This window comes from Nicotiana tabacum, chromosome 2, assembly GCF_000715075.1.
Source record: "Nicotiana tabacum cultivar K326 chromosome 2, ASM71507v2, whole genome shotgun sequence".
NCBI lineage: Eukaryota > Viridiplantae > Streptophyta > Magnoliopsida > Solanales > Solanaceae > Nicotiana > Nicotiana tabacum.
Window position 1 is genome coordinate 123,742,423 of NC_134081.1, and position 27,817 is coordinate 123,770,239.

Sequence of the window (27,817 nt, forward strand, 5' to 3'; positions counted from 1 at the left end):
AAGGATATTTATTTGAAAAACTTGAATTAATTGGGCGTACATGTATTTATTAATTGTTGAGTGATAGTTATGGTATTCTTGTTGTCTTGCTTCGCATAACACTGGTTGTTTTATCCTGCCCTTATTGCTATCTATTTCCTAGTATTTTGTATTATATATTGCACAGGTTATTAGACTAGTGAGCGTCTTGACTGTACCTCGTCTCTACTCTATTAAGGTTAGTCTTGATACTTACTGGGTACCGACCATGGTGTACTCATACTACACTTCTGTATATTTTTGTGCAGAGCCAGGTATTGGAGATATCGGACTTGAGCAGAGTTAAAGCGGGATCGTAAGGATTCAAGGTAGAGCTGCTTAGTCGTCGCAGTCCCTTGGAGTCTTTTTATTTCATTGTACTGTTAATTTGTAATCAAACAGTATTGTATATTCGGTACTCGTGATCATTCCATGTATTCAGTTAGAGTTCGTGACTCAGTACTACCAGTCTTGGGAGGTTGTATATTGTTATTATTTCTGCTGTTAGTTTCAAAAAGAAATGGCTTCAAGAGGTAATTGAAATCGGCTTACCTAGTCTTACAGACTAGGTGTCATCACGGCGCTTGTGGTGGGATTTTGGGTCGTGACATGCCCCTGCCACCATCATTCTCAACGACAACCACAAACTCATCCACCTCAACTATCACAACCTACCAACCAATCACCGTAAAAAATCATAGCATGCACTACTACCATAATAAACTACCGCCACCTTCCTCAATCACAACCACCACCACCCACCATTATTAATTATTATTATCCACCACCACCATCCTCAACCATAATCGCCATCAGTGCCAATCACCACTAGCTACTACCCAGAACCACTACCATCAACCAAAACCACCACCAATCACGTCCCAAAACACCACCATATATATATATATATATATATATATATATATATATATATATATATGTGTGTGTGTGTGTGTGTGTGTGTGTGTGTGTGTGTGTGTGTGTGTGTATGTGTGTATAATAGAATATTAGATTAATTAGTATTTTATTTGAATTTTATGTTTATTAATTTTCAGATAAAGATAACTTTTGTACATTCAGATGTTAAAATACAAACAGTTTTAATCATTTAGTATTCAGATCTTAATACACATCTTAATATTCAGATGTGTATTCAGATTCAAATATCTTAATCTTAATGCACATCTTGATATTCATATGTGTATTCAGATTCAAACGTCTTAATCTTAAAAAAAACAAATGAGGCCTAACTATGCTACTAACTATTTGAAAAATGAAAACATAAATACAAATTGGGCCAAGCCCAGTTACAAGATATAACCCAACAAATAAAACTAGCCCACATCAGCACTACACTCAGTTATCCGAACATGGTAAATACATTCTTCCCCTGCTGGTATAGCACAGGCACTGGTGAGAAGTTTATATATATTTTATGTTTCCTAGAAATAAATGTATTTAGGAAGAAGTTTTACATAGTCAACTATATGAGAGTGAATTGTCTCATTTTAGTGTATATTTGCCTGTTGTACTAATTCCCAGCAATCGGCACCCCTGAACTGTGATGATGAACTCATAGTCAAAACTGTACAGAGAAAGACAAGGAATAAATATTGCAGTACATTTGGCTGCATGTTTATGTCAGCCTAGCCTGCAAGTTAAAATTAGAAGCAAAATAATGAGATATAAAAATTATTGGAGTATCTATATTTTAATAGTTAATATACATTGTAAACATCTATTCCTACACTCTAGTTCATTATTCATCTAATGACCAAAATAGTAAAAGTTAGAAGAACTTTGGACCACTTTACTTTTTAAAAACATAGGACCCGTTTGTCCATTTTTTTTTTTCCCTTTTTTCGAAATTATGTTTCAAAAATGTGTTTATTCATGAAATTTTGTAAGTTTTTGGAAACTTTTCGAAAATGAGTTTTTCAAAAATCAAAAAGTGGCTTTGACCACTTTTTCAAAATTTTCAAAAAAACTTGGCTCCCCATTCACAAAACTGTAATATTTTTTCAAGTGAGATGCATGTCCAAATATAATTTCAAATTTCAAATTTCAAATATCATTTTTCAACTTAACTCCAAATACTACTTTTTTTCTTTCAAAAATTACATTTTTTTATGTCCAAACGCGTACTTAGTTCCCATCTTCTCTATATATAGAGGTGTGCAATGAAACTAATCAAAACTCACTTATTCTAATCCATTCTCAACTTCCATCACTTTTTTTCATGCACATTCCTTCGAGGGTATAAATTAGAGGAGAAAATCTTTGATACTCCTTGTTTAAGATTGGTAATATATTAGCTTTATTAATTTTTCTTAAACTAAGAAAGCATATAATATATTGAAATGCAGGATTAGGACATACAATTCTCTTTTTCTCTTTCTTCACAAAGAACTAAATAAAAGCTAGAGCTACGAACAGTAGTCCTTTTTTATTTTTATTATTTTGTTTAATTATTTGAGTTGAGCAGATAAGGAGAGAAAATGTGGAAGCTAAAGATAGCAGAAGGGGAAGGGCCATGGCTAAAGACCACCAACAATTACATTGGAAGACAATATTGGGAATTTGATTCAGAAGCTGGAACTCCTGAAGAAAGAGCTTTAGTTGAGAAAGTGCGTCAAGATTTCAAGAATAACAGATTCCTACAAAAACAAAGTGCTGACTTACTCATGCGTATGCAGGTATTAATTAACTAAAAGAAATTAAATCCATAATTTGATGAATACTCCCTCCATTTCACTTTGTTTCTCGTAGTTTGACTCGACACAATTTTTTTTCTTTAAAAAAAATTAAAACTTTTCGTCTCAAATATGTCATATAACATTTGCGTGGCTATGAAACTTTGAAAAATTGTGATCTTAAATTTATTATAATCAGAGGCGGACCCAGGATCGGTACATGGACTTATGCTAATATTTGACTATTTTTTAAAGATATTTGCAAGTATATATGGAGTTTTTGTCGAAGTTTTCCGGTGCCCATGACCCCTCAACCTATAGTGTAAGTCTGTCTCTGATTGTAACATTTGTATGATTATAAAAATTTATCATTAAGATAGAAATATGTCATTCTTTTTTAGACATTCGCCTTATTTTTTTTGGAGTGGTTGTTAGGTCCACATTGTTCATAATTTTAGTGATTTTGCAGCTAAGAAAAGAGAATCCATGTGTACCAATTCCAGCAGCAGTTAAATTAGAAGAATCAGAAAATATAACAGAAGAAGCAGTGAAGACTACACTAAAAAGGTCCATAAGCTACTACTCAACAATTCAAGCAAATGATGGGCACTGGCCGGCTGAATCTGCCGGCCCTTTGTTTTTCCTTCCCCCTCTGGTAATATTCGGATCTTAAAATAGTCGACCATATTCATTATTTATTTTTCTTAGTTGGTATACATAAATTATGTATTGAATATACACGATTATGTATATATTATACATATGTTATACATCTGTCAGTTATTTTTAATTTAAGCGATTCGATAGACAACTATATAGATTAAGGGTGTGTTTGGTATGAAGGCTTGAAAATATTTTCATAGAAAATGAGTGGTTTTATCACTTATTTTCTCTTGTTTGGTTGGTGAGTGAAAAACTTTTCCGAAAATTATTTTATAGTGTTTGGTTAGAAAGTAGAAAATATTTTTTAGGAAAATAAATTTTTATGCTACTTTCCCCACCCCTCCCCCTTCCCCCAAGTCCCCATGTTTCTTGTTCTCTTCCCCCTCCCCCTCAAATATCCAACATTTCCAGAACTCTATTTTTTTCAAGAATTTAATTATTCTTCTAAAAATTCGCACAAACCCAAAGAACTAATGTGTTGCTTTACTTTTTTACGCAAAAACAACGTTGAAATTTGTGCTCCATAGCTAAAAGAAAATACTCTTTTTTCTGGTTGAAAAGGAAAGTACTCTTTCTACAACATAAAAATAAAGTACTCATTTTATTGAAATGAAATAAAATACGTTTTCCACATCATGAAAAAAAATACTCTTTTTATTGAAATAAAAGAAAAATATTTTTTACTACATCATTTTGTTGAAATGAAAGAAAAATATTTTTTACTACATCATTTTATTGAATTGAAAGAAAATACTTTTTACTACATCATTTTGTTAAAATAAAAAGAAAAAAAAATTCTACGTTATGAAAAGAAAGTACTTTTTTTATTGAAATGAAAAAAAATATTTTTACTACATTATTTTGTTTAAATGAAAGAAAATACTTTGTGTACATCATGAAAAGAAAATACTTTTTTATTAAAATTATATGATGAAAAGAAAATGCTCATTTGTTGAAATAAAAAAAAAGGATCTTTATATAAATAGCCGGTCATATTCATTGTTTACTTTTTCTAACCATATATATTCATTATACATAATTATACACATATAATACATAAATTATGCATACATTATACCTCCACGGTTATTTTTAATTTAAATGGTTGGGTGGGCGGCTATTTGGGGTAATACTTCAAAAAAAAAGGTAATCTATCTATAACATGATAAGAAAGTACTATTAATAACATTTCCATTTAGATAGGGGGTGAGGGTGGGGGTGGGGCGAGAGTGAGGTTGGGGGTAGGTGGATGGGGTTGGGGGTTGGGTGGGGGTATGGAATAGGTTGGTGGGGATGAGGAATAGAGTAAGGAAGGTTGAAAAAGAGTTTTGGAAAATGTTTTCTCTTCTCTTAATAGGAAAAATATTTTTCTCCAATTGGAAGAAAATGAGTTCATGAGAAAAATCTTTTCCAATACATTTAAACCAACCAAACATAGAAAAATTGAAAAATATTTTCCGGAAAATCTTTTCTTTCCTACCAAACACACCCTAATTCTTCAAATTTTTTACTTTGTAATTATCAACGTCATTTTCCCTCAATTGGCTATCTTTTTAAGAGACACTGAAAACAGGGTAATTAATGTCAAAGTGGATATACTATAATGTGATGAGTAAGTTTAATTAGTGGCAGTATAAAAAAATATTTTATAGTGTAATTTAACTTATTATAATATGTCGTCTGTCTTATTAATACAGGTCATGGCATTGTATGTCACGGGAGACATGAATGCGGTTTTATCACCAGCTCATCAAATAGAGATTAAACGCTACACTTACAATCACCAGGTCTTTTTATTTACTATGAATTAACACAGTATAAATTATTCAGAAATTGCAGACAGATTGTAGATGTGATAGTTAATGAACTGATTTTTATGTGGACAGAACGAAGATGGAGGGTGGGGATTTCATATAGAAGGACATAGCACTATGTTTGGGACAGTATTTAACTACATAGCACTAAGGTTGCTAGGAGAAGATGGTGAAGACAAAGCATTGGCTAAAGGACGTAAATGGATTCTTGATCATGGTGCTGCTGTTGCTACTCCTTCTTGGGGAAAGTTTTGGCTCGCGGTATGAATAATAATACTCTCTCCGTCCTAATGTATGTAACGGTATTTAACTGGACACAGAGTTTAAGCAGGAGCGAAGCTATATGTGGTCAAGTGTGGTCAACTGAACACCCTTTTGCCCAAAATAATATACTGTGTATAGGGTATAATATTAGTACTTATTATTGATAAAAAAAATAGACTTCGAACGCCCTTGGATAGTCCACTGATAGATTGTGTTCTTATTGATTTTCTGGCTTCACCGCTGAGTTTAAGAAAGAACGAAAGACTTTTGTATATTTGAAATCTCTCGATTTAGAAAAGAACTTATGAATTGTACATTACTAATTTCAGGTGCTAGGAGTATATGAGTGGGATGGTTGCAACCCAATGCCACCAGAATTTTGGCTACTGCCTACATTATTTCCTATTCATCCAGGTTTCTAAATATATCCATAAATATATATTAAGGAGAAAACTTTAAAGATAATGTAATAAAAATATTCCTCAGAACCAAAAAAATATATAATATATTTTGTAATGCAGGTAAAATGTTGTGTTATGGTCGTTTGGTGTACATGCCCATGTCGTATTTATATGGAAAGAGATTTGTGGGAACCATCACTAGTTTGGTACAGTCCATAAGAGATGAGATTCATAATCAACCTTACTATGAAATTGACTGGAATAAAGCAAGGAATACATGTGCTAAGGTCTGTGGATTCTCTTCCCTTTTTTTATTAGTTTAAGTTATAAAAATATTTACGCAATCAGTTTGCTTATAAAATAGTTAATTTTTTTTAATATGAGAATAGGAGGATCTTTACTATCCACATCCACTTATACAAGATACACTTTGGGGATTCCTGCATCACTTTGCCGAGCCAGTTCTAAAGAGATGGCCGTTTACTAAATTAAGAGAAAAGGCTTTGAATCTTGCCATGGAACATATTCGCTACGAAGATGAAAATAGCAGATACATTTGCATTGGTTGTGTGGAAAAGGTAACTTACAATATAGTTGTAAGAGTTTATACTTCTAATTTTTTTTTACACAATCACACCACCTAAAAGATAACTGATTAATTACCTGAAAAATAAGGCAGACAACCACAGACGGACCTATGTGTAGTGTTGAGACGTCATCGGACCCTGTAAATTTCGGTAAAAAGATTGTATATGTATATGTATATACCTTGAAAATGATTATATAAATAAGGAGTTTATCACTTTTAGCCCATATCCCAATTATTTACATTCGGTAACCGAAAAAATGTATAAAATTTGTATAATTTTTGTATATTATATATATATATATATATACAAAAAATATATATTTTTTCTATTATTTTGAGAGCGGCTATACAATGTCATTTTTCCTATAAATAACTTGGCACCCTAAATACTAAAAGTCTTTGGGGGCACATGTTGAGCAAAATAATGTTGCCCCCGTCACATTAAAATCCTGAGTCCGCCTCTGTAAACAACCTGCTACAATCAGTGGTGAAACCAGGAATTTTAACAAAGTGTGTTCAAGGTTTAATATATATTTATAAAAAGTAATTTTTGACCTATATACATAATATAATTTTCTTATAAAAGGTATTTAACTGAACACCCTTCACTCTATTTGGCTACGCTACTGGCTACAATAAGGTAAAATTATACTGATAGAATAAAAGTTCTTTACCTTATCAGCGTATATAAATTAATTCTTATTAGTAAAAATGATAATATAACCATGACATATACATTGCTACAACATTAACACAATAATAAACCAAAAAGTCACTTTGAGATAATTGAAAATATTATTATTCTTTTGGTAGGTACTATGTCTAATTGCTTGTTGGGTGGAAGATCCAAATTCAGAAGCATATAAACGCCACATTGCTCGCTTACCAGATTACTATTGGATATCTGAAGATGGTTTAAAATTTCAGGTTTATTCAATACCTAGCCTTTCTCTTTGTTTTTTTTTTCTTAATTATCATCACATTTTATTAACAAATCATAAAATCCTTATGATTTGCCAAAACTAGTTTGCTAATGATAAGTACAATTTGATTATTCCAGTCCTTTGGTTGTCAAACGTGGGATGCAGTTTTTTCAATCCAAGCAATCTTATCAAGTGATCTGGCTGCAGAATTTGGACCAACCCTCAAGAAAGCAAATGATTTTCTAAAAGCATCACAGGTTCATCATAAAAAACTCAATCTTACCTTTTTTCTTTTTTTTTTTATAACCGTGATGGTAAAGTTACGGGTTCGAGCCGTGGAAACAGCCTCTTGCAGAAATGCAGGGTAAAATTACGTACAATAGACCCTTGTGGTCCAGCCCTTCCTCGAACCCTGCGCATAACGGGCGCTTAGTGCACCGGGCTACCCTTTTAATGTCCGAATCAGCTTGTGTGCGACCTATATTTTTTATTGATTAACGTAGGATAAAATATATAAGTACAGGACAGGTTGTTGGGGAATTTGCTATACATATGGAACATGGTTTGCAGTAGATGGATTAATAGCTTGTGGAAGAACATATCCAACTTGTCATGCCCTTCAAAAGGCCTGTAAATTTTTGTTGTCAAAGCAATTGCCAGATGGTGGATGGGGTGAGAGTTATCTTTCAAATTCAAACAAGGTAACAAGATATACCTTTTCTATTCTTCCTTTACAAAATTCGGCGGAGTCAAGATTTGAAGTTTATGATTCTCATATTTTTATTTCTACCTATTGTTACTTTTGTTTCGGTTATCTTATTATCTTGTTGTCGTTACTACTTCCCTTTTCTATGGCTAATCCATTACAGTAATACTTTTTCAAAATTGTTGCGAATATGCTTTTCTTGAGTCGAGTGTCCGTCAAAAACAACCTCTCTACCTTCACAATGTAGGGATAAGGTCTGCGTATATACTACCCTTCTCAAATCCCACTTGTGGGATTACACTGGATATGTTGTTGTTGTTTGTTGAATTGTCACAAGTCACAACAATCTCAAGCTATTAATATTATAAAATAAATTGGGTTTACGGTCAAATATTTATATGTTTTTAGTAAATTTCTTAATACGTATACGAAATCTGGACAAAAATAACTGGGTTCAAGTGAACTCGTAGAGTACATGGTAGATCTGCTCCTATCTCTATATTTCTAGTTATATAAGGTGTAAGATTATTAGGTGTCCAAACAACTGCTTAGGACAATTGATTACAGGATACAAAAAGAAAATTGAAAGTTGTATTGATTTGTTTCTTTTAATTAACAGTTCTTAATTAATTCCTTTAATTTTGATATATCTTATTTTCAATAGGTTTATACGAACATTAAAGGCGACCAGTCAAATTTGGTACAAACTTCATGGGCGTTGTTATCTCTTATTAACGCTGGACAGGTTTGTATTACAAACTTGTACTTTAAAAAAAAAAATTATTATGTCTTATTTTCAGTCCCAACTTAAGAAATGATAAAGCTCGCTTCTACATCATAAAGCAAAGTTGTTTAGTGTTTACACACTCCCTGTCTCAAATTCTCTTTCATCTTTCTTTTTAACACGTCCCTCGAGAAAATATTAAATATGATAGATTTTGACTGTTTTACCCTTATTTATGTTTTAAGATATAATTTCTCTTCATTTAATATTTAGTCATAATTGAGATGTTTGTAGTTTCAAGGATAATTATTACTATGGGTAAAAAAGGAAGAAAAAAAAACAATCAATTTTGTCTTGAACTTCTAAAATGACAAACAGTTTGAGAGTTGAGACAACTATTTTTAGTAATCATAACTGATAATATGAGACGGAGGAAGTACTAGTTAATTGAAGTGTAAATTTTCTTAATATGGGAATAAGTGAATCAGTTCCAAACTATATATGTCGGTTGATATATTTTCTTTTCTTTTTTTCTCCTTCAGGCAGAAATTGATCCAACACCAATACATCGTGGAATAGGATTGTTAATAAATTCACAAATGGAAGATGGTGACTATCCACAACAGGTAGGAAGCTGCCTTATAACAATGATAATTTTTCTTTCACTATGAACCGTGAAATTTTAGTCATTAAATTGTTTCCTGGAGAAACGCGACGAGTTTGCACAGAGGATATATTATATGCATATGACACCAGGCGAATTCCACAAAAACGGAAGAGATATATAAGTAAACAAGTCTTAGATCCTAATGGTGCGTTTTAAAGTTGTGTGGGTCTGAGCCCAAAGCATACAATATCACTAGTGGACTGGGTTATTACATATGGTATCAGAGCCACTTTGCGTACAACCTTTTATGATGGTGGGGCAAACTTTAGTGAGGAAGCTGAGTCTCGTACGTGACACCCCAGGCGGTGAATCCCACATCGACAAAACACGGGAGAAATACTGGTTATATAAGCAAACAAATCATTAAATCCTAGCGACGCGTTTTGAAATCGTACGTGCATAGGCCCAAGGCAGACATTTACTAGTGGGTTGGGCGGTTAAAATCCAATAATATGATTGTAAATAAAATTCTTTCATTCCAAGATATGAGCATATATATAGCAATTTTAAATACTGAATGACTAATGTTCTATTTCTTATGTATTTGCAGGGAATAACTGGGGCATTTATGAAAAACTGTACCTTGAACTATGCATCATACAGAAATATCTTCCCAATATGGGCTCTTGGTGAATATCGCAAACGTTTTCTAATGAAACTGAAGTAGAATCCTTGGACTTCATTTTCATTTAATGAGTCTTGAGCCTAGGGTCTATTGATGGGGTAAGATCTGCGTACACCCTATCCATCGTATCCTTCTCAGACGTCACTTATGGGACGTTGTTCAGTGGTGGAGCCACATGCTCCCAAGGGGTGTCAACCGACACCCCTTCGTCGGAAAATTCTACTATTTAGTTCGGTAATTTTTTTTAAACTATGTATGTATATTATATAATGACACCTCTTGACTTCTTGGTGAGTTATTTCTTTATATTTTGACTGCCCTTAATAAAAATCTTGGCTCCGCCACTGATATTGTTGTTGTTGAAGCATGTATACTAAGTATATGTAGTTCTACTTATTTTGTGGGAAAGAGGAGGCCAAGCAAGTGGCGTACGTGTTGTAATCCTCCTTTTTCTGATTTAAGTTGTAAACGTATTCGCAACATTCCCAATATAATAGAAAGTTGGAATTGTAGTTGCAAAGAGGAGCGATTTATTCTTAAGCAAACGAAAAGCCACCCGTGCTCACCTCGGCATGGTCGGGCATTTGGTGTTTCCTCGTTGTTTGCCTCTTACAAAGCCTGTGGTTTCAGCCTCTTGTTTGATCCTCTTATATTTACATGTAATATTGCAATTTTGAGGCTTAAAATATCACTTTTATGTTTATATGAACGAAATCGCAAAGCAAAAAAACTCAGCTCCGATAATATTGCTTTTCTTTTAACATAACCTAACCTTGGTGGACAAAGTTACCCAGTACTTGTTCTTATGGGAGATGTAGCTGTGAACTGTCACCCCCGAACACAACGGTAATAGAAAAAACAAAAAAAAGAGGAACACGAGCAACAAGGACACCAATATTTTGTACTGCAGTAGGTCTGAGTCAATATTAAGCTTGTTACCGTTAATATAATTCAAAACCTGTGCCCTAAACTTTTCTGCAAATCCCAGCCCTTTTTACTCTTTACAATCAATATTTAAACATTTCTTTCTCAATCTAGTTTACTTCATTCAGGTGTACAAAATTGCTAAGGTAGCTAATACACAACATATCTCACGAATTACATCTTGAGATATGTAACGTTCAACTAACCCAGCAGCAATAGTTGAAGTGGCAGAAATCGGTGGACAAGTTCCTCGTACAGCCAGTACGCAACGTTCTTTCATTACCTAGAATTGCAAGTCCCAAAGAGTTTTGAGAAACTCCTTTTTTTCAAGGAAAGAGTAAAAAAAGGAACCTCAGAAGCACAAAATCTAGGCTACAGACATAGTCATAATCTGACGAGCAAGACCAGGATCTTGTTGTAAGAGCTCCCTAAGGTTATTCTCCACCTCTGCCAGATGCTTTTCCAAATACTCTTTAGAAGTCTGTCCAACAAGCAATATATGTTAACATACTGCCCCTTCACCGACATATTCAGTTAATGTTTCATACAAACAGCAAAAGGAAAACTATAATTCTTCATAGCAGTAATTACTAGGAAAACGGATATCAGATATCAGAAAATAGAGACCTCTTACTCTTGTGAGCACGTAATTTTTGCCCTATGGAAAATACTCCTACAAAATAGTTTTCTAGTTGTCTTTGATTTTTGTAGAATTTCTCTTTATTTGTTTGTTTGCATAGTTAATATCTTAAAAGTCATTAAAAATATTTTAATCTTTATTTTTATAGCATTTTAGGTTTGTAATTGCATTTTTAGGGTTTAATCACCTTTTAATTGCATTACTAAAATACAAAATCACAAAGAAAATGCGTTAGTCATTTAGGTCATTGTAGCATTTTAGGTTTAATTAGTTGGACTTTTGGTTAATTTACCTAGTTAGTTAGGGGATTAGTTCAATTGCTGGATCATTTGAAAATGATTTCTTTTTGCAAAGGAAATTCGGAATTAGGATGCTTAAAATTGGTTAAGGTTAAGTTCAATAACAAAGAAGAAAGGGGCCATTTGTTATCCATTTAACTGGGCCAAGAGCAGCGGCCCAGTCCTTCAACAAAATACCCGCCCCAATCCTTATTTAAACCGGCCCAGACCACATCCACAACCAAACAACCCCGTTTTGACATAAAACGATCTCAACCATTCATCTTCCTTGATCGGACGGCCCGGAACTAGCTCCCGCATCCATGTTTGGGGCAGCAAGCAATGCATATTACATGATATGTGTACTCTTTTTCTTTCACTAGGATTTTTTCCTAGAAAGGTTTAACGAGACACATTATCTATGGACATTCAAGAGGGAGGAGAGTTACAAAAATTATGGTGGATGTCCATAACCACCAAAGGAGTAATGATCACTACTCTTCTCCATTATCTTCATAATCTCCCTCGTGATCTTCCTCCATGATCTCAAATGCTTAATGACATGTTCAATGACGTATTCATGGTATTCTTTGGTATACCTCTATGTAATACTATAAATAGAGGATGAGAAGTGATATTGTATATGCTTGAAAAATACACTTGAATACATGGAAGAAATAAGAATCTCTCATATCTTTCTCTCTATATCTCTTAGCTTGTTTTTCCTTGCTCTATATTATTACTTTGAGCTATATTTCATAACACGTTATTGGCACGAGACACTACCGTCTCAAGAAGCTCTTTGAGAAAACTAATGTATAATTTCTCCTCTTTTAATTATGACTGATATTATGAAAAGAAAGTTTGTTGCCCTTGAAATTTCGGGCAAGAACTATGTGACATGGGTGTTGAAATTCATTTAGATGCAATGGGTCTCGGAGACGCCATTAAAGATAGAAATAAAGCATCTACCCAAGACTGTGCTAAGGCCTTGGTTTTCTTGCGCAATCACCTTGATGAAGGGCTGAAAATAAAATATCTCACAGTCAAAGATCCACTAGTTTTGTGGAATGGCTTAAAGGAAAGATATGACAACTTAAAGTTGGTCACTCTTCCACAAGCACGATATGATTGGGCTCATCTGAGGCTCCAAGACTTTAAGTCTGTTTCTGAATATAATTCTGCGATGTTCAGAATTACTTCTAAATTGAAACTCTGTGGAGATAGTATCACTTACTATGATATGCTTGAAAAAACGTTCACAATGTTTCATGCCTCCAATATGGTCTTGCAACAATAGTACCGAGAAAAAGGTTTCAAGAAGTACTCTGAGTTGATTTCTCTTCTCTTGTGGCTGAACGAAACGACGACTTGCTTATAAGAAATCACGAAAATCGACCCACTGGGTCTACACCATTGCCTAAAGTGGATGAGGTGTATTCTCATTATGCTAAGCGTGGAAAAGGTCGTGGCCCTATTCGTGGCCGTGGCCGTGGCCAAGGAAGAAATTTTTCTAGTGTTAATCATTCCCCAAAGAAAAATAACTTCCAAAAGTTGAAAGGGAAAGATGAGAAGCCAAAAGCAAAGGGTTCAGAAACTGAATGCTATCGTTGCGGTGGAAAAGGGCATTGGGCAAATATTTGTCGCATACCAAAAACATTTGGTTGAGCTTTATCAAGCATCTCTAAAGAATAAAGGCCCTGAAACTAATTTTGTCTATGACAACGAATTTGACATCACCCACCTGGATGTGGCAGACTTCTTTGAGCACCCTGATGGAAAAATAGACCACTTGATCGGTGATGGATTCGTGGTTAAAGATGATTGAGTAGTTTGATTAAATTTTTTTTTTTTTTTTTTTTTTTTGCATATTCGTAGTAACTAGTGAATAAACATCATGTAATCACACTTCTGCACATGAGTCATTAGTATCAATTAGTACTATATATTTTATGGAATGAGGTATGTTATTGTATCAGCATGAGGTATGTTACTGTATCATATATCAAAAAGTATGTTACTATATTCAATAGTTATATTCTTCTAAATTTCATCAGTTTACATGGACTATTATTTTTTTTATTTGTTCACATTAATTGAATATGAAGAGTAACTTTTGCGAAATTGAAATTATTGACATTTAAATACGAGAATATGGGCCTTTACATAATAATGAACACCTACTCTCAGTAGCAAATGTGCTTCAACTTAACAACTGCCCTAGCTCCCTCTATCCTTTGAATTACCTCAACAGATAATCCACATAATTAATAATACTTACATCAGTGCTTATGGGACAAACCCCGATCATATAATATGGGGATTAACACCCACGGGTAACTTCTCTGTCAGCTCTTGCTATAAAGCTCTCACTAATTCACCTAATAATGCCAACAATCATGGTTGGATTTGGCAATTAAAAATGCTTCCCAAAATCAAACACTTCCTATGGCTAATTAGTCACAATAGATTGCCTACCAAAGACTACCTGCATAAATTGGGAATCACTTCCTCAAATATGTGCACCATTTGCCAAGTGGAAGAAGAGACTATTACACACATACTACTACGTTGTGTGCATGCAAATCATTGTTGGCAAAATCTAAAACTATTACACCTTACACGATCAATAGACACCCAGGGAACTCCCAACCATATCCGGCTTAAAACACTTGTTAATCAAAAGGGCAATTTCCACACACATGCCATACCTCTAAAACAGCTGATTCCTTTCACATTATGGCATTTGTGGAATACTCGAAACAAAAATTGTTTTGAAAATGTAGTGATCCAGCCTTCAATCAATTCAATTATTCAATTAACTACTGAACATCTTTTTTTAACTAACACAATTACAATGCCTATGTATGTCAAATGGAAACCACCTACAAAGGGGCTCATCACATTAAATACAGATGGGGCATTCCATTGGAACAAATCACGAGCAGGCTTTGGGGGGATATTTAGAAATCACACAGGTGATTGGGTAATGGGATATGCGGGTCATTACCAAGCATCCAATGTCATAGATATAGAACTGATGGTCTTACTACGTGGTTTGCAAATAGCAGTCCATCACAATCTAACCCCGCTGAAAATCCAGATGGATGCCCAACAGGTAATATCCATGTTGAACACACATACCATACAATACTCATCTTTGCTAACTAATTGCATGTTCCTGATCCGGCAACTGAGTAATCCAATGGTCAGTCACACCTACAGGGAGCAAAATATGGTAGCAGATCGACTAGCACTTTTTGGAATGGAATTATCGGGCAGTAACATCACCTTTTTGGCAGACCCTCCTCCGCTCATCATCAACCTTCTCATGCAAGATAAAAAGGGCCATGCAACACCTAGAATGAGTAGTACAACTGCCATGTATGAACCACTAAACACTTTTTGTAATCTGTGGGACATGCCATCTACAAGCAATGTCTCCCACAGAGACTCCCCATATCACTCAAACCATAGCAATAGTAATACTATTAGTCACAGCGTAGCAATGCACAATAGTGCAGTTAATGTTATTCCTAGCACTTCTTCTAATGCTGCCCAAGAGCAGCCGCTCCCTGTAACATCCTTTTAATATTATAATATAAGCTAGTCTTTAAAAACCAAAAAAAAAAAGGTAATAACTTATTTCTACCAAAAGATCAAAATGATATACATATCTGATGCAGGTACTTACCATATAATATTGCTATCTATCATTAATTATTTATGCAATTATACTTTGTTTGTTTTAGATTTAATAATCTTTGCTATTTGGAGTATTTCTTTTTACAGATTGTTAGAAGGTCTGCAAAGTGTTCTTGGAAGATGTGTTTTTTCAACAATCTTATGTTGTGAGTCCCAATTCATAATGATAAGAGTTGGATTTGAGTACCAATTCATTATGGCCTAACATGCCTTTATATAGGTAAGCCATTGGGTTTGAGTCCCAATGTACCATATTGATGATATAATGATGACTAAAGAAAAATAATGTATTTTACATGAAAAAGCATGGACCTTGTCCCACTTGATTTGCTCCATTCTTGAAGTGAATGTGGTAGCGGTGCATAATAAGTATAAATGAAGATAAGTGACTGACCAATAAACGTGGGGGTGCCAAACAACAAAATAATAATAGTCATCATTATGGTAATTGTAAAAAGGAGAAGAGTGGGTTGCTCTAGTGGTGAGCACCCTCCACTTCCAACCAAGAGGTTGTGAGTTCGAGTCACCCCAAGAGCATGGTGGGGAGTTCTTGGAGGGAGGGAGCCGAGGGTCTATCGGAAACAACCTCTCTACCCCAGGGTAGGGGTAAGGTCTGCATACACACTACCCTCCCCAGACCCCACTAGTGGGATTATACTGGGTTGTTGTTGTTGTTGTTGTTGTTGTAAAAAGGAGAACAACAAGAGTTCTCAAAATATTCTTTCAAAATATGAATGTGATGTTTACAATCAATGTGGTATGAAAATAATAAAGCATGCCCATATGATTATAGCCCAATTGAAAATGTGACTTGTGATAAGCATTGTAAATGCAAACTCATTCCTGAAAGTGAATGTGAAATATATATGTGATAAAGGTTATGCATAATAATGTACTTATGCATGGTAGGATAAATACTACAACTCACATAGGGAAGTTTGAGACAAAGAAAGATAATGAATATTACTGTGTAGTTACATGGATATGTCATTGGTCGCGTACATGCGGTATGTCAAAAAAAAAAATATTTTGTCATGCCTTATAAAAAGTTATTAAAGGCAAAATTAAAGCAAGAAATTATTTTGCTTATGATGATTATGACCATGACGATTATTATGATATGATTTTCTATGTGAAGGAGACATTCACTATATGGATGGTGTGACAAAAGATCTTGTAATACAAAAGCAGTTAAGAGTTCTGGAAGAACTAATTTGTTACTACCCGGATGAATGAAATTGTTCATGACATTGATATTGTAGTAAGTCTCAAAAGAAACTTTTTGAGTTTCAAATTTATTAGCCAAAGTGGTTGGCATATTGAGACTATAAATAAAAGGAAGATTGAATATCTTTATATTACTATAATCAAACCGGGTAAATATGAAAGGTTACCCGACTTTTCTTCTATTTGTACTACACAAGTATAAGCATGATGATGCAATCACGTGCCACAAGTAAACTAGAGGTTTAGTGAAACAAATATTAGTTGACATGACCGATTGGCCATCCCGGTTCAATTACAATGCGAAAAATTAATTGAAATTTCCATTGGCATATATTGAAGAAATAGAAGATTCGTAAAAAATTCTCTTGTGCTGCTTATTCTCATGATATACCAGTTAAGGTTGGGATTGAATCCCTTGGTTTCTGGAACGAATAAAAGGTCACTTCCTTCTCTCTATCTCCATTTCTTGTTCATGTTTTACTAAATTGCTTTTATTTTATAACACGTTATTAGGTTTTAACGAGAAATGGAGATAGAGAGAAGGAAGAGATTTTATTTCTTCTTCAATTGTGTGTTCTTTACATCTATTACAATGCCTTTACATAGGCATGAAAAATGAACAAATGTGTCATTGAATATGTCATTAAGCATTTGAGAGGAAGATCATGGAGGAAGATAGACATCCACCATAATTTGATTTTTCTTATAACACTCTCCCTTGGATGTCCATAGATAATGTGCCTCGTTAAAACCTTATTAAAAAAATCCTAGTGAAGGAAAAAGCATACACATGTTTAGAAATACGCCTTTTGGTTGCCTCATTAAAAACCTTGCAAGAAAAACCCAGTGGGACAAAACCTTGTAAGGGAAAAAGAGTACACCATGTATTAACTCCTGCTGATGAGAGCATCAATTCACATCCTTGAGTCTTCGCATCCCAATCTTGTACACTAGTTTCTTGAAGGTTGACGTCGGTAGAGATTTGGTGAACAAATCAGCTATCACTTGAACGGATCTGTTGCACATTGATATCACCATTCTTTTGAAGATCATGTGTGAAAAATAACTTTGGTGAAATGTGTTTTGTCCTATCTCCTTTTATGAATCCTTCCTTCAATTAGGCTATGCATGTTGCATTGTCTTCATACAAATTTGTAGGTAGTTTGTCATACTTCAAACCACATTTGTCTCGAATAAGGTGTATTATAGACCTCAACCATACACATTCTCGACTTGTTTCATGAATAGCAATTATCTCAGCGTGATTAGATGAAGTAGCCACGATTGATTGCTTAGTCAATCGCCAAGATATTGCAGTGCCTCCACATGTAAACACATACCATGTTTGAGATCGATCCTTGTGTGGGTCAGATAAATACCCAGCATCAGCATAACCAACAAGATCGGGACTGCAATCATTGCCATAAATTAGGCCCATATCGGTAATCCCTTTTAGATACCGCAATATGTGTTTAATTCCATTCCAATGTCTCCTTGTAGGAGCAGAGTTGTATCTTACTAAGACATTAACTGAAAAAGTTATGCCAGGCCTTGTAGCGTTAGCAAGATACATTAATGCACCAATTGCACTAAGATATGGTACTTCAGGACCCAGAAGTTCTTCATTCTTTTCTTGAGGTCGGAACAGGTCCTTATTCAAATCAAGTGATCGAACAATCATCGGAGTACTTAATGGATGTGCTCTATCCATGTAAAACCGTTTCAATACCTTTTCTATGTAGGTAGATTGATGAACAAAAGTCTTGTTTGCCAAATGTTCAATTTGCAAACCAAGACATAATTTTGTCTTTCTGAGATCTTTTATCTCGAATTTCTTCTTTAAATAATCAATTGCCTTTTGGAGTTCTGTAGGAGTTCCAATAAGGTTTATGTCATCAACATAAACAGCAAGTACAACAAACTCCGATGTTATTTTCTTTATAAAAACACATGGACAAATGGCATCATTTATATAACCTTCCTTTAATAAATACTCATTAAGGCGATTATACCACATTCTTCCTGATTGCTTTAGACCATACAAAGATCTTTGCAATTTGATTGAAAATATTTCCCTAGAATTTGAATTATGTGCGTCAGGCATTTTAAATCCCTCGAGAATTTTCATGTATATCTCATTATCAAGTGAGCCGTAAAGGTAGGCTGTAACCACATCCATTAAATGCATGTCAAGCTTTTCATTGACAGCAAAACTAATGAGATAACGGAACGTTATGGCATCCATAACAGGAGAATGTCTCTTCATAGCATCCATAACATGTATATCTCATTAACGGAATATGTCTCTTTATAATCGACACCAGGCCTTTGTGAAAATCCTTATGCAACAAGGCGTGCCTTATATCTTTGTACCTCATTTTTCTCATTCTTTTTACGTACAAAGACCCATTTATAGCCAACGGGTTTAACACCATTAGGTGTTTGGACTACAGACCCAAAAACTTCACATTTCGCAAGTGAATCCAACTCAGATTGGATTGCTTCTTGCCATTTTGGCCAATCACGTTTTTGTCGACATTCTCCAACAGATTGAGGTTCAAGATCCTCATTATCTTGCATAATGCTAGATGCAACATTGTATGCAAAGACATAATCTACCATTATATTCAATCGATTCAAATCTGTCTCAATATCGATTGGGTTTATTGATAGTTCCTTATTTTCTTGAGTCTCAGTCTCATTGATTTCCTCATGAATCTCAGGATTGGTTAAATCATTGGTTTCTTTATGAGACTCATTCGTAGTGTCATCTTGATCATTTATTTTTATTTTTCTAGGATTTCGATCCTCAGAACCCATGGTCTGCCACGCTTTAGGCGTGCTTTTGACTCATTAGCTATGACACTAGAAGATTGTCCAACAGGGACATCAATACGGATTGGAACTTTCTCTGTAGGGATATGTGATTTCGTTATCCTTTTCAGATCCGTAAATGCGTCTGGCATTTGATTTGCTATTTTCTGCAAATGAATAATCTTTTGCGTCTCTTTTTCACAAATAGAGGCACGTGGATCAAGATGAGACAATGATGGATTTTTCCACGAAACTTCCCGTTTGATTTCACCAATTTCTCCCCCTAATTTTGGGGAAAATACCTCATCAAATTGACAATCTGCAAATCGAGCAGTTAACAAATCTCCCGTTAATGTTTCGAGGTAGCGAATAATGGAGGGCGATTCAAACCCAACATATATTCTTAGCCTTCTTTGGGGACCCATCTTGGTGCGATATGGTTGTGCTATAGGCACATATACTGCGCACCCAAAAATTCTTAAATGGGATATATTAGGTTCATGGCCCAAAACTAATTGCAACGGGGAATATTTATGATAATTTGTCGGTCTAAGACGAATGGCATGACCCCAAACAGAAGTGGGTAATCTCGTTTTCATGAGTAACGGTCTTGCTATCAATTGTAGACGTTTAATCAAAGACTCAGCAAGGCCATTTTGAGTGTGAACATGAGCTACAGGATGTTCCACTTTTATCCCAATTGATAAGCAATAATCATTAAATGCTTGGGATGAAAACTCAACAGCATTATCAAGTCGAATAGACTTAATTGGATTATCAGGAAACTGTGCCCGTAATCAAATTATTTGTGCCATTAATTTTGCAAACGCCAGGTTGTGAGATGACAATAGGCACACATGAGATCATATAGAAGATGCATCTATTAAGACCATAAAATATCTAAACGACCCAGTAGGTGGGTGAATAGATAGGTCCACAAATATCCCCTTGTATACGTTCGAAGAACGCAAGGGACTCAATCCCAACCTTTGTTGGTGATGGTCTAATAATTAACTTGCCTTGATAACAAGAAGTGCAAGAAAAATCATTATTTAAAAGAATCTTTAAATTCTTTAATGGATGCCCATTTGAGTTTTCTATAATTCGTCTCATCATAATTGATCCAGGATGTCCCAATCGATCATGCCAAAGTACAAAAGTATTGGAATCAGTAACCTTTTGGTTTACGATAGAATGTGCCTCAATTGCACTAATTCTTGTCCAATACAGGCCACAAGATATAGATGGGAACTTCTCAATAAATCTTTTCTGACCAGAGACATTCTTGGTAATGATGAGAAATTCGAGATTATTCTCATCTATTGTCTCAATATGAAATCCATTTCGACGAATATCTTTAAAACTCAACAAGTTCCTCTTGGACTTGGAGGAGAACATTACATTCTCTATGATAAGTATTGTTCCATTAGGCAGAGTTATAGTAACTCTTCCAGAGCCTTCAATTAGATTACTACTACCAGAAATTGTAGTAACATGTGTCTTACACATACTTAAATGAGAGAAATGGTTCTTCTCTTTGAATATTGTATGTGTCGTACATGAATCAATTAAGCAAATATTTTTACAATTGAACTTTGATCCAAGTTTGTTTTGAGAGATATCCATATTTGCTTCACATGGTTTGACATACAAAAATAAGTATATGAATAAATATTACTCCCTCCGTTCCAGTTTATGTGAACCTATTTCCTTTTTGGTCCGTTCCAAAAAGAATGACCCCTTTCTAAATTTAGAAACAATTTTACTTAAACTTACAATTCTACCCTTAATGAAAAACTTTTATAACCACACAAATACTCTAGGCCCTTTATTGAATTGTTTAAGACTACAAATTCCAAAAGTCTTCATTTTTTCTTAAACTCTGTGCCCAGTCAAACAGGTTCACATAAATTGGAACGGAGGGAGTAGTATTTTCAGAGAAAAAGGAAAAAAATAAATTTAAACTAATTATTCAATAATGACATTTTAATGAAATTTCGAGCAAACTCAGAAAAATACTAAGTCAAACTCTCCAACCAGTATAAATACTCTAAGGTATAGAAGTTATAAGTTGGTTGAAATAACTAAGGGATATATATTGAGAATTAAATATATGTGAAGAGAGAAATAGCTAATTATGTGAATCAATGACGCAAGCTATAATATGACGCAAGTCATTTCTATTCATTTGCTTCAAAAATTGACGTTTAAGAAAACAACAAAACAGTGTCAAATAATTTTACCAACAAGTATGTTTTAGAAAAATCATTTGCTTGAACACAAATATTATAGGCTGACAAACCTTGAACACAAATATTATAAGTGCGTACAAATCTATTATAGAATACTAGAACTATATTTAATTAAAACGAACTAACACTATTCCATAAAATATATAGTACTAATTGATACTAATGACTCATGTACAGAAGTGTGATTACATGATGTTTATTCACTAGTTACTACGAATATGCAAAAAAAAAAAAAAAAAAAATTAATCAAACTACTCAATCATCTTTAACCACGAATCCATCACCGATCAAGTGGTCTATTTTTCCATCAGGGTGCTCAAAGAAGTCTGCCACATCCAGGTGGGTGATGTCAAATTCGTTGTCATAGACAAAATTAGTTTCAGGGCCTTTATTCTTTAGAGATGCTTGATAAAGCTCAACCAAATGTTTTTGGTATGCGACAAATATTTGCCCAATGCCCTTTTCCACCGCAACGATAGCATTCAGTTTCTGAACCCTTTGCTTTTGGCTTCTCATCTTTCCCTTTCAACTTTTGGAAGTTATTTTTCTTTGGGGAATGATTAACACTAGAAAAATTTCTTCCTTGGCCACGGCCACGAATAGGGCCACGACCTTTTCCACGCTTAGCATAATGAGAATACACCTCATCCACTTTAGGCAATGGTGTAGACCCAGTGGGTCGATTTTCGTGATTTCTTATAAGCAAGTCGTCGTTTCGTTCAGCCACAAGAGAAGAGAAATCAACTCAGAGTACTTCTTGAAACCTTTCTCTCGGTACTATTGTTGCAAGACCATATTGGAGGCATGAAACGTTGTGAACATTTTTTCAAGCATATCATAGTCAGTGATACTATCTCCACAGAGTTTCAATTTAGAAGTAATTCTAAACATCGCAGAATTATATTCAGAAACAGACTTAAAGTCTTGGAGCCTCATATGAGCCCAATCATATCATGCTTGTGGAAGAGTGACCAACTTTAAGTTGTCATATCTTTCCTTTAAGCCATTCCACAAAACAAGTGGATCTTTGACTATGATATATTTTATTTTCAACCCTTCATCAAGGTGATGGCGCAAGAAAACCAAGGCCTTAGCACAGTCTTGGGTAGATGCTTTACTTCTATCTTTAATGGCGTCTCCAAGACCCATTGCATCTAAATGGATTTCAGCATCCAACACCAATGTCATATAGTTCTTGCCCGAAATTTCAAGGGCAACGAACTTTCTTTCATAATATCAGTCATAATTAAAAGAGGAGAAAAATTATACCTTAGTCCTCTCAAAGAGCTTCTTGAGACGGTAGAGTCTCGTGCTGATAACGTTTTATGAAATATAGCTCAAAGTAACAATATAGAGCAAGGAAAAATAAGCTAAGAGATATATAGAGAGAGAGGAGAGATTCTTTTTTCTTCCATGTATTCAAGTGTATTTTTCAAGCATATACATTATCACTTCTCATCCTCTATTTATAGTATTACATAGAGGTATACCAAAGAATACCATCAATATGTCATTGAACATGTCATTAAGCATTTGAGATCATGGAGGAAGATCATGGGGGAGATTATGGAGATAATGGAGAAGAGTAGTGATCATTACTCCTTTGGTGGTTATGGACATCCACCATAATTTTTGTAACACTCCCCCTTGAATGTCCATAGATAATGTGCCTCGTTAAACCTTTTTAGGAAAAAACTTTATGGGAAAAAATTCTAGTGAAGGAAAAAGAGTACACATATCATGTAATATGCATTGCTTGCTGCCCCAAGCGTGGGGAGCTAGTTCCGGGCCATATGATCAAGGAAGATGAATGGTTGAGACCGTTTTAAGTCAAAACGGGGTCGTTTCGTTGTGGATGTGGTCTGTGCCGGCTTAAATGAGGATTGGGGCGGGTATTTTGTTGAAGGACTGGGCCGCTGCTCTTGGCCCAGTTAAATGGATAACAAATGGCCCCTTTCTTCTTTGTTATTGAACTTCAACCTTAACCAATTTTAAACATCCTAATTCCGAATTTTCTTTGCAAAAACAAACCATTTTCAAATGATCCAGCAATTGAACTAATCCCCTAACTAACTAGGTAAATTAACAAAAAGTCCAATTAATTAAACCTAAAATGCTACAATGACCTAAATGACTAGCGCTTTTTCTTTGTGATTTTGTATTTTAGTAATGCAATTAAAAGGTGATTAAACCCTAAAAATACAATTACAAACCTAAAATGCTATAGAAATAAAGATTAAAATATTTTTAATGATTTTTACGATTTTAAGATATTAACTATGCACAAATGCAAACAAACAAATAAAGAGAAATTCCTAGAAATTCTACAAAAATCAAAGACAACTAGAAAACTATTTTTGTGAATTTTGTAGGAATATTTTCCGTAGGGCAAAAATTACATGCTAACAGCCTCTTAAGTTAAAAGATTATAAAATATGCAGAAATGCATTTGGTACGAAAGAAAAGGCTTCCATGGAGAATTTTTTGTGAAGAATGTTCTGTCTTAGGGAATCACTTTTTAATGTTTGGTTGATTATAAAAGTTGACAACATGCGGTAATCATAAAATGCGTAGGATAAGACACAAGAATAATGTTTTAATGATATTTTTTACTATTAAAGATTGACACAATCTAAGCGTTGATCGAGGCAAATGAGTGAAATTTGAGATATTAAAAAAAATGACGTTTGTCCACAAGCGATGGAAGTCATCTTATCCCTTTGGATAGTTCAAGGTAACCAAATTCTTAAAAATGTTTTCCTTGTGCTCCTTTAATTTCTTCTTGCTTTTCTTTTATAACTAAACAGAGCATTTATTTTATACACTAAATAGAGCAGAATGAATGTTGAGGATTCATAATAGCAAACTCAAACTAGCTTGGAATTTGTGTAGCTGTTGTTGTGGTTTTGATGTACCAACTATAGTTAGGTAAAGGTGGCAACTAAAGTTCGTTCAACAGCACAGCAGCATTTATTTCTGCCAACGGTCAATATGCTAAACATTGAGACTGAAATCAGCGAATAGTAGTTAAATGAAAAGTAAGGAAAATGGCAAGCTACAAAAAAAACAGGAAGTTCCCATCTGCAGAGCTAAAGGAAGAAATTGATGTCCAGTAATGAGGTTTAAGCTATAGAGTGGACCTTTTCTGTTTCCATTTTTCCCCAAATGATTTAGCTCAGACTTATTATTGGTGGATGCTTTCAGAGCAAGGTCCTCTTTGGTAAAGTAAGTGAATGATTGAACTCTTAAACACCATAGAACACTTTTTTATTTGATGAGTTCACAGCAAAATTTCAAAACTTATGTAACTAATAATTTCAGAACAAAGCATTAATATTAGGCCTAAGGTCAAAATTGAGACTTGAAACTACATTACTTTATCAGCTTGAGACATCTCTATTTAATTACCATAATAATTCTGTGACTCAAAAATAAACTATTAACTATGAAGAAGTCAGGCCTGGTATGACAATGAGCAACAATATTCTAAAATGAAAAAGGAATTTGAGAATTCACCTGCAAAGATGCAATTGCGGTTTCACTATCCTTGAGTTTTTGCTCTTGCTCATCCATTAACACAGTCTTTGGCTCTAAGATAAACCTGAAAATAAAAGATTGTTCAAAGTGAGATAAATATAAAAGCAGCACAGAAATTTGAGAAATCCAGAATAATAATATATATGATCCACATCCCCTTGTCCTTTTTCAGATAACAGCAGGACATGATAGACTTCAGTTCAAAACTTACGTTCTTCCTGCAACAAAAAGAAAATGGAACACGACAAAGTTAGAACTCTGGTCAAAATTATTTAAGTGAAATCAAAAAATTAACAAATCATCCAATCAATCAATCAGCTTTTTTCTCAATTCCGAAATGGTTTGGGTCAACTACATGAAAACTCATATATTTACTCCAGTGTATCCGAGGCTACATAATTCCAACACTAAATAATTGTTCTTTCAGGTATTCATCTAAACTGTGTCTTTTCAGGCAAATGTGAATTCTTTAAAACTAGAGGTTTTCTAAATCTCACACTTTTCCCTACACCTGATATCTAACCTGGCCAGAAAGACTCGTGCCAAATACTGAACCTAATGTAATTTAACAAACAAATCTTAATCCCTGCTAGTTGGTATCATATTTATGGATCTTTTACTTCCATTGTGTTTAGTTCTTAGAAAAATCTGCATTAATTTTACAAATTGTATGCCAATTGAAGCAACTTCCCTCCATTTAATTTTTATGCCACGTCCCTTGTAAGCACATTCAATCATCATAGTCACATCTACGGACCAATGCATTTGGAGGTATATAAGACACAGGCCAAACCATCTTAAATTACCTCTCATTTTGACCTCTATGAGTGCTACTTGCTTCGATATATAATTTCTGGTCTTGTTCAATATTGTATGACCACAGATGCATCTTAATAAACGAATACCGACAACACAGATTTTGCAAAATGTTGGGTCTTAAAGTACCCATATCCACTTTAATAAAACATTGTACAACTGTTCTATAAAACTTCTTTTGTTTTTTCACTTTGTTAGGCTTTTTTCTGATCTCCATTAACCACAAGAACATTGCGATGTGATTTCTTAGAGAAACCAGTTCTTCTAAGTATTAATTTACCATTGATTCCTTTATTTGAATGGAAACTAATAGTTTGCCACTGATTAGATTAATGCGCTTGACCTGCGACGAAAGGAGAAGCTACAAAAGAAAATGAAATACACCAACCATTGTGAACCCCTTCATTTGTTTCAGTTATTTGGTTGGTGTAAAAAGTGAGAATAGAATAGAAAGAACAAAATATTCAGACTATCAGATGAAGCCATCAAAACTAGCTTTGTCTAGACAACCAATTCAAACCAACTTTATCTTTCTTTTTAGAGCATACCTATGGCTTTGTAGGTATTAGTATCATCAGAGAGCTGCTTGAGTTCCTCCAATGTCAAAAAAGCACGCTTCTTTTCCGTTTCTTTAGTTCGCATCTGCGTTTGAACCTACAACGCCAAAACAACTCTTATTCACGTTAGATCACAATATATAAATATCTCAATCAACTAGTTCAATTGTGCCCAATCTTAAGCACTTCTTTTCCCATTTATTTTTATTTAGGATACAAAATCCAAAGGATCAGAAAACCAGAAATTATTCAATTTCTCCTCTAAGCACAATAAAAATTGTTTCTTTTTTATTTAAATCGATCTCGCAGAGAAAAATTACTAATAAGTTTTCCTTACCTGCTTCAATTTCCCGGTAGTCTCAATCATGCGACCTTGAATTTCAATGAAAGCCTGTTGAAGGAAACAAATGGCAATTAATCCGAGCTATAATAAGTAAAAATCCGAACAAAAAAAAAGATACATAATTTTGAAAGGGAAAAGCTAATGATATCTTACGGCTCTATTTGCTTCGTCGGCCATTTTTCACCTTCAATTCCGAGTGCTGATACAGAAGCTGAAGCCCTAGTATATGATTCTACTTTCTGAAGCTGAGTGAGATTTGCCAACAAGAGAAGAGACTAACAGTGAAAAGTATGTTGTTGCTGTTACTTTGAGTTGATAATTCTGGCCCAATTCTTGTTTTGGGCCTTGATTTGTGGAAATTGCGGCGACTTTATTTGGGCCTCTCTACAACAAACTCATTCTAATATGGGAAGGGTAGTGCGTAGAAATGACACCAGTAGCCGCTCTAAAATAACTGTTATTTAGGAATTAGTCAGTGTGTCCTGAATTTCAGTTTTTTAGTCTAATTTTTCAAGATAAAAATATCTTGAATTGATCTGAAGTTAAGATTTTTAGTTTAAAATTTCAGGACAAAATAAATACTCGTTAATTTCTAAATAGTATCCATAAAAATAGCTATTTGTGCACTTGCCCGGGT

At 34.3% G+C, this 27,817-nt stretch overlaps 2 protein-coding genes across 4 annotated transcripts; one reads left to right on the plus strand and one right to left on the minus strand.

Moving 5' to 3' along the window:
• Nucleotides 1-2,220: 2,220 nt before the first annotated feature.
• Nucleotides 2,221-10,227, plus strand: LOC107789127 (lupeol synthase-like). 3 transcript variants are annotated; one of them, XM_075238876.1, is made up of 14 exons: nt 2,221-2,321; nt 2,504-2,714; nt 3,181-3,366; nt 5,072-5,161; nt 5,261-5,449; nt 5,782-5,866; nt 5,974-6,140; nt 6,243-6,431; nt 7,256-7,369; nt 7,503-7,622; nt 7,884-8,066; nt 8,736-8,816; nt 9,338-9,421; nt 10,013-10,227. In XM_075238876.1, the coding sequence occupies exons 2-14, from the start codon at nt 2,517-2,519 to the stop codon at nt 10,127-10,129; spliced, it is 1,803 nt and encodes a 600-aa protein (XP_075094977.1). In that variant the 5' UTR covers nt 2,221-2,321; nt 2,504-2,516; the 3' UTR covers nt 10,130-10,227. The 3 variants fall into 3 exon arrangements, 2 of the variants coding, with proteins under 2 accessions (XP_075094977.1, XP_075094982.1); XM_075238881.1 differs by lacking the exon at nt 2,221-2,321 and adding an exon at nt 2,967-3,033 and having other exon boundaries at nt 2,587-2,714; XR_012703091.1 differs by lacking the exons at nt 9,338-9,421; nt 10,013-10,227 and having other exon boundaries at nt 7,889-8,066.
• Nucleotides 10,228-11,003: 776 nt separating this feature from the next.
• On the minus strand, nt 11,004-27,491 carry LOC107789137 (prefoldin subunit 1). Its single transcript, XM_016610912.2, has 6 exons — nt 27,334-27,491; nt 27,175-27,228; nt 26,829-26,934; nt 25,676-25,682; nt 25,444-25,528; nt 11,004-11,492 (listed from the first exon to the last, which is right to left on the minus strand). Exons 1-6 carry the CDS (start codon nt 27,355-27,357, stop codon nt 11,379-11,381), a joined length of 390 nt encoding a protein of 129 aa, XP_016466398.1. The 5' UTR covers nt 27,358-27,491; the 3' UTR covers nt 11,004-11,378.
• Nucleotides 27,492-27,817: the final 326 nt, after the last annotated feature.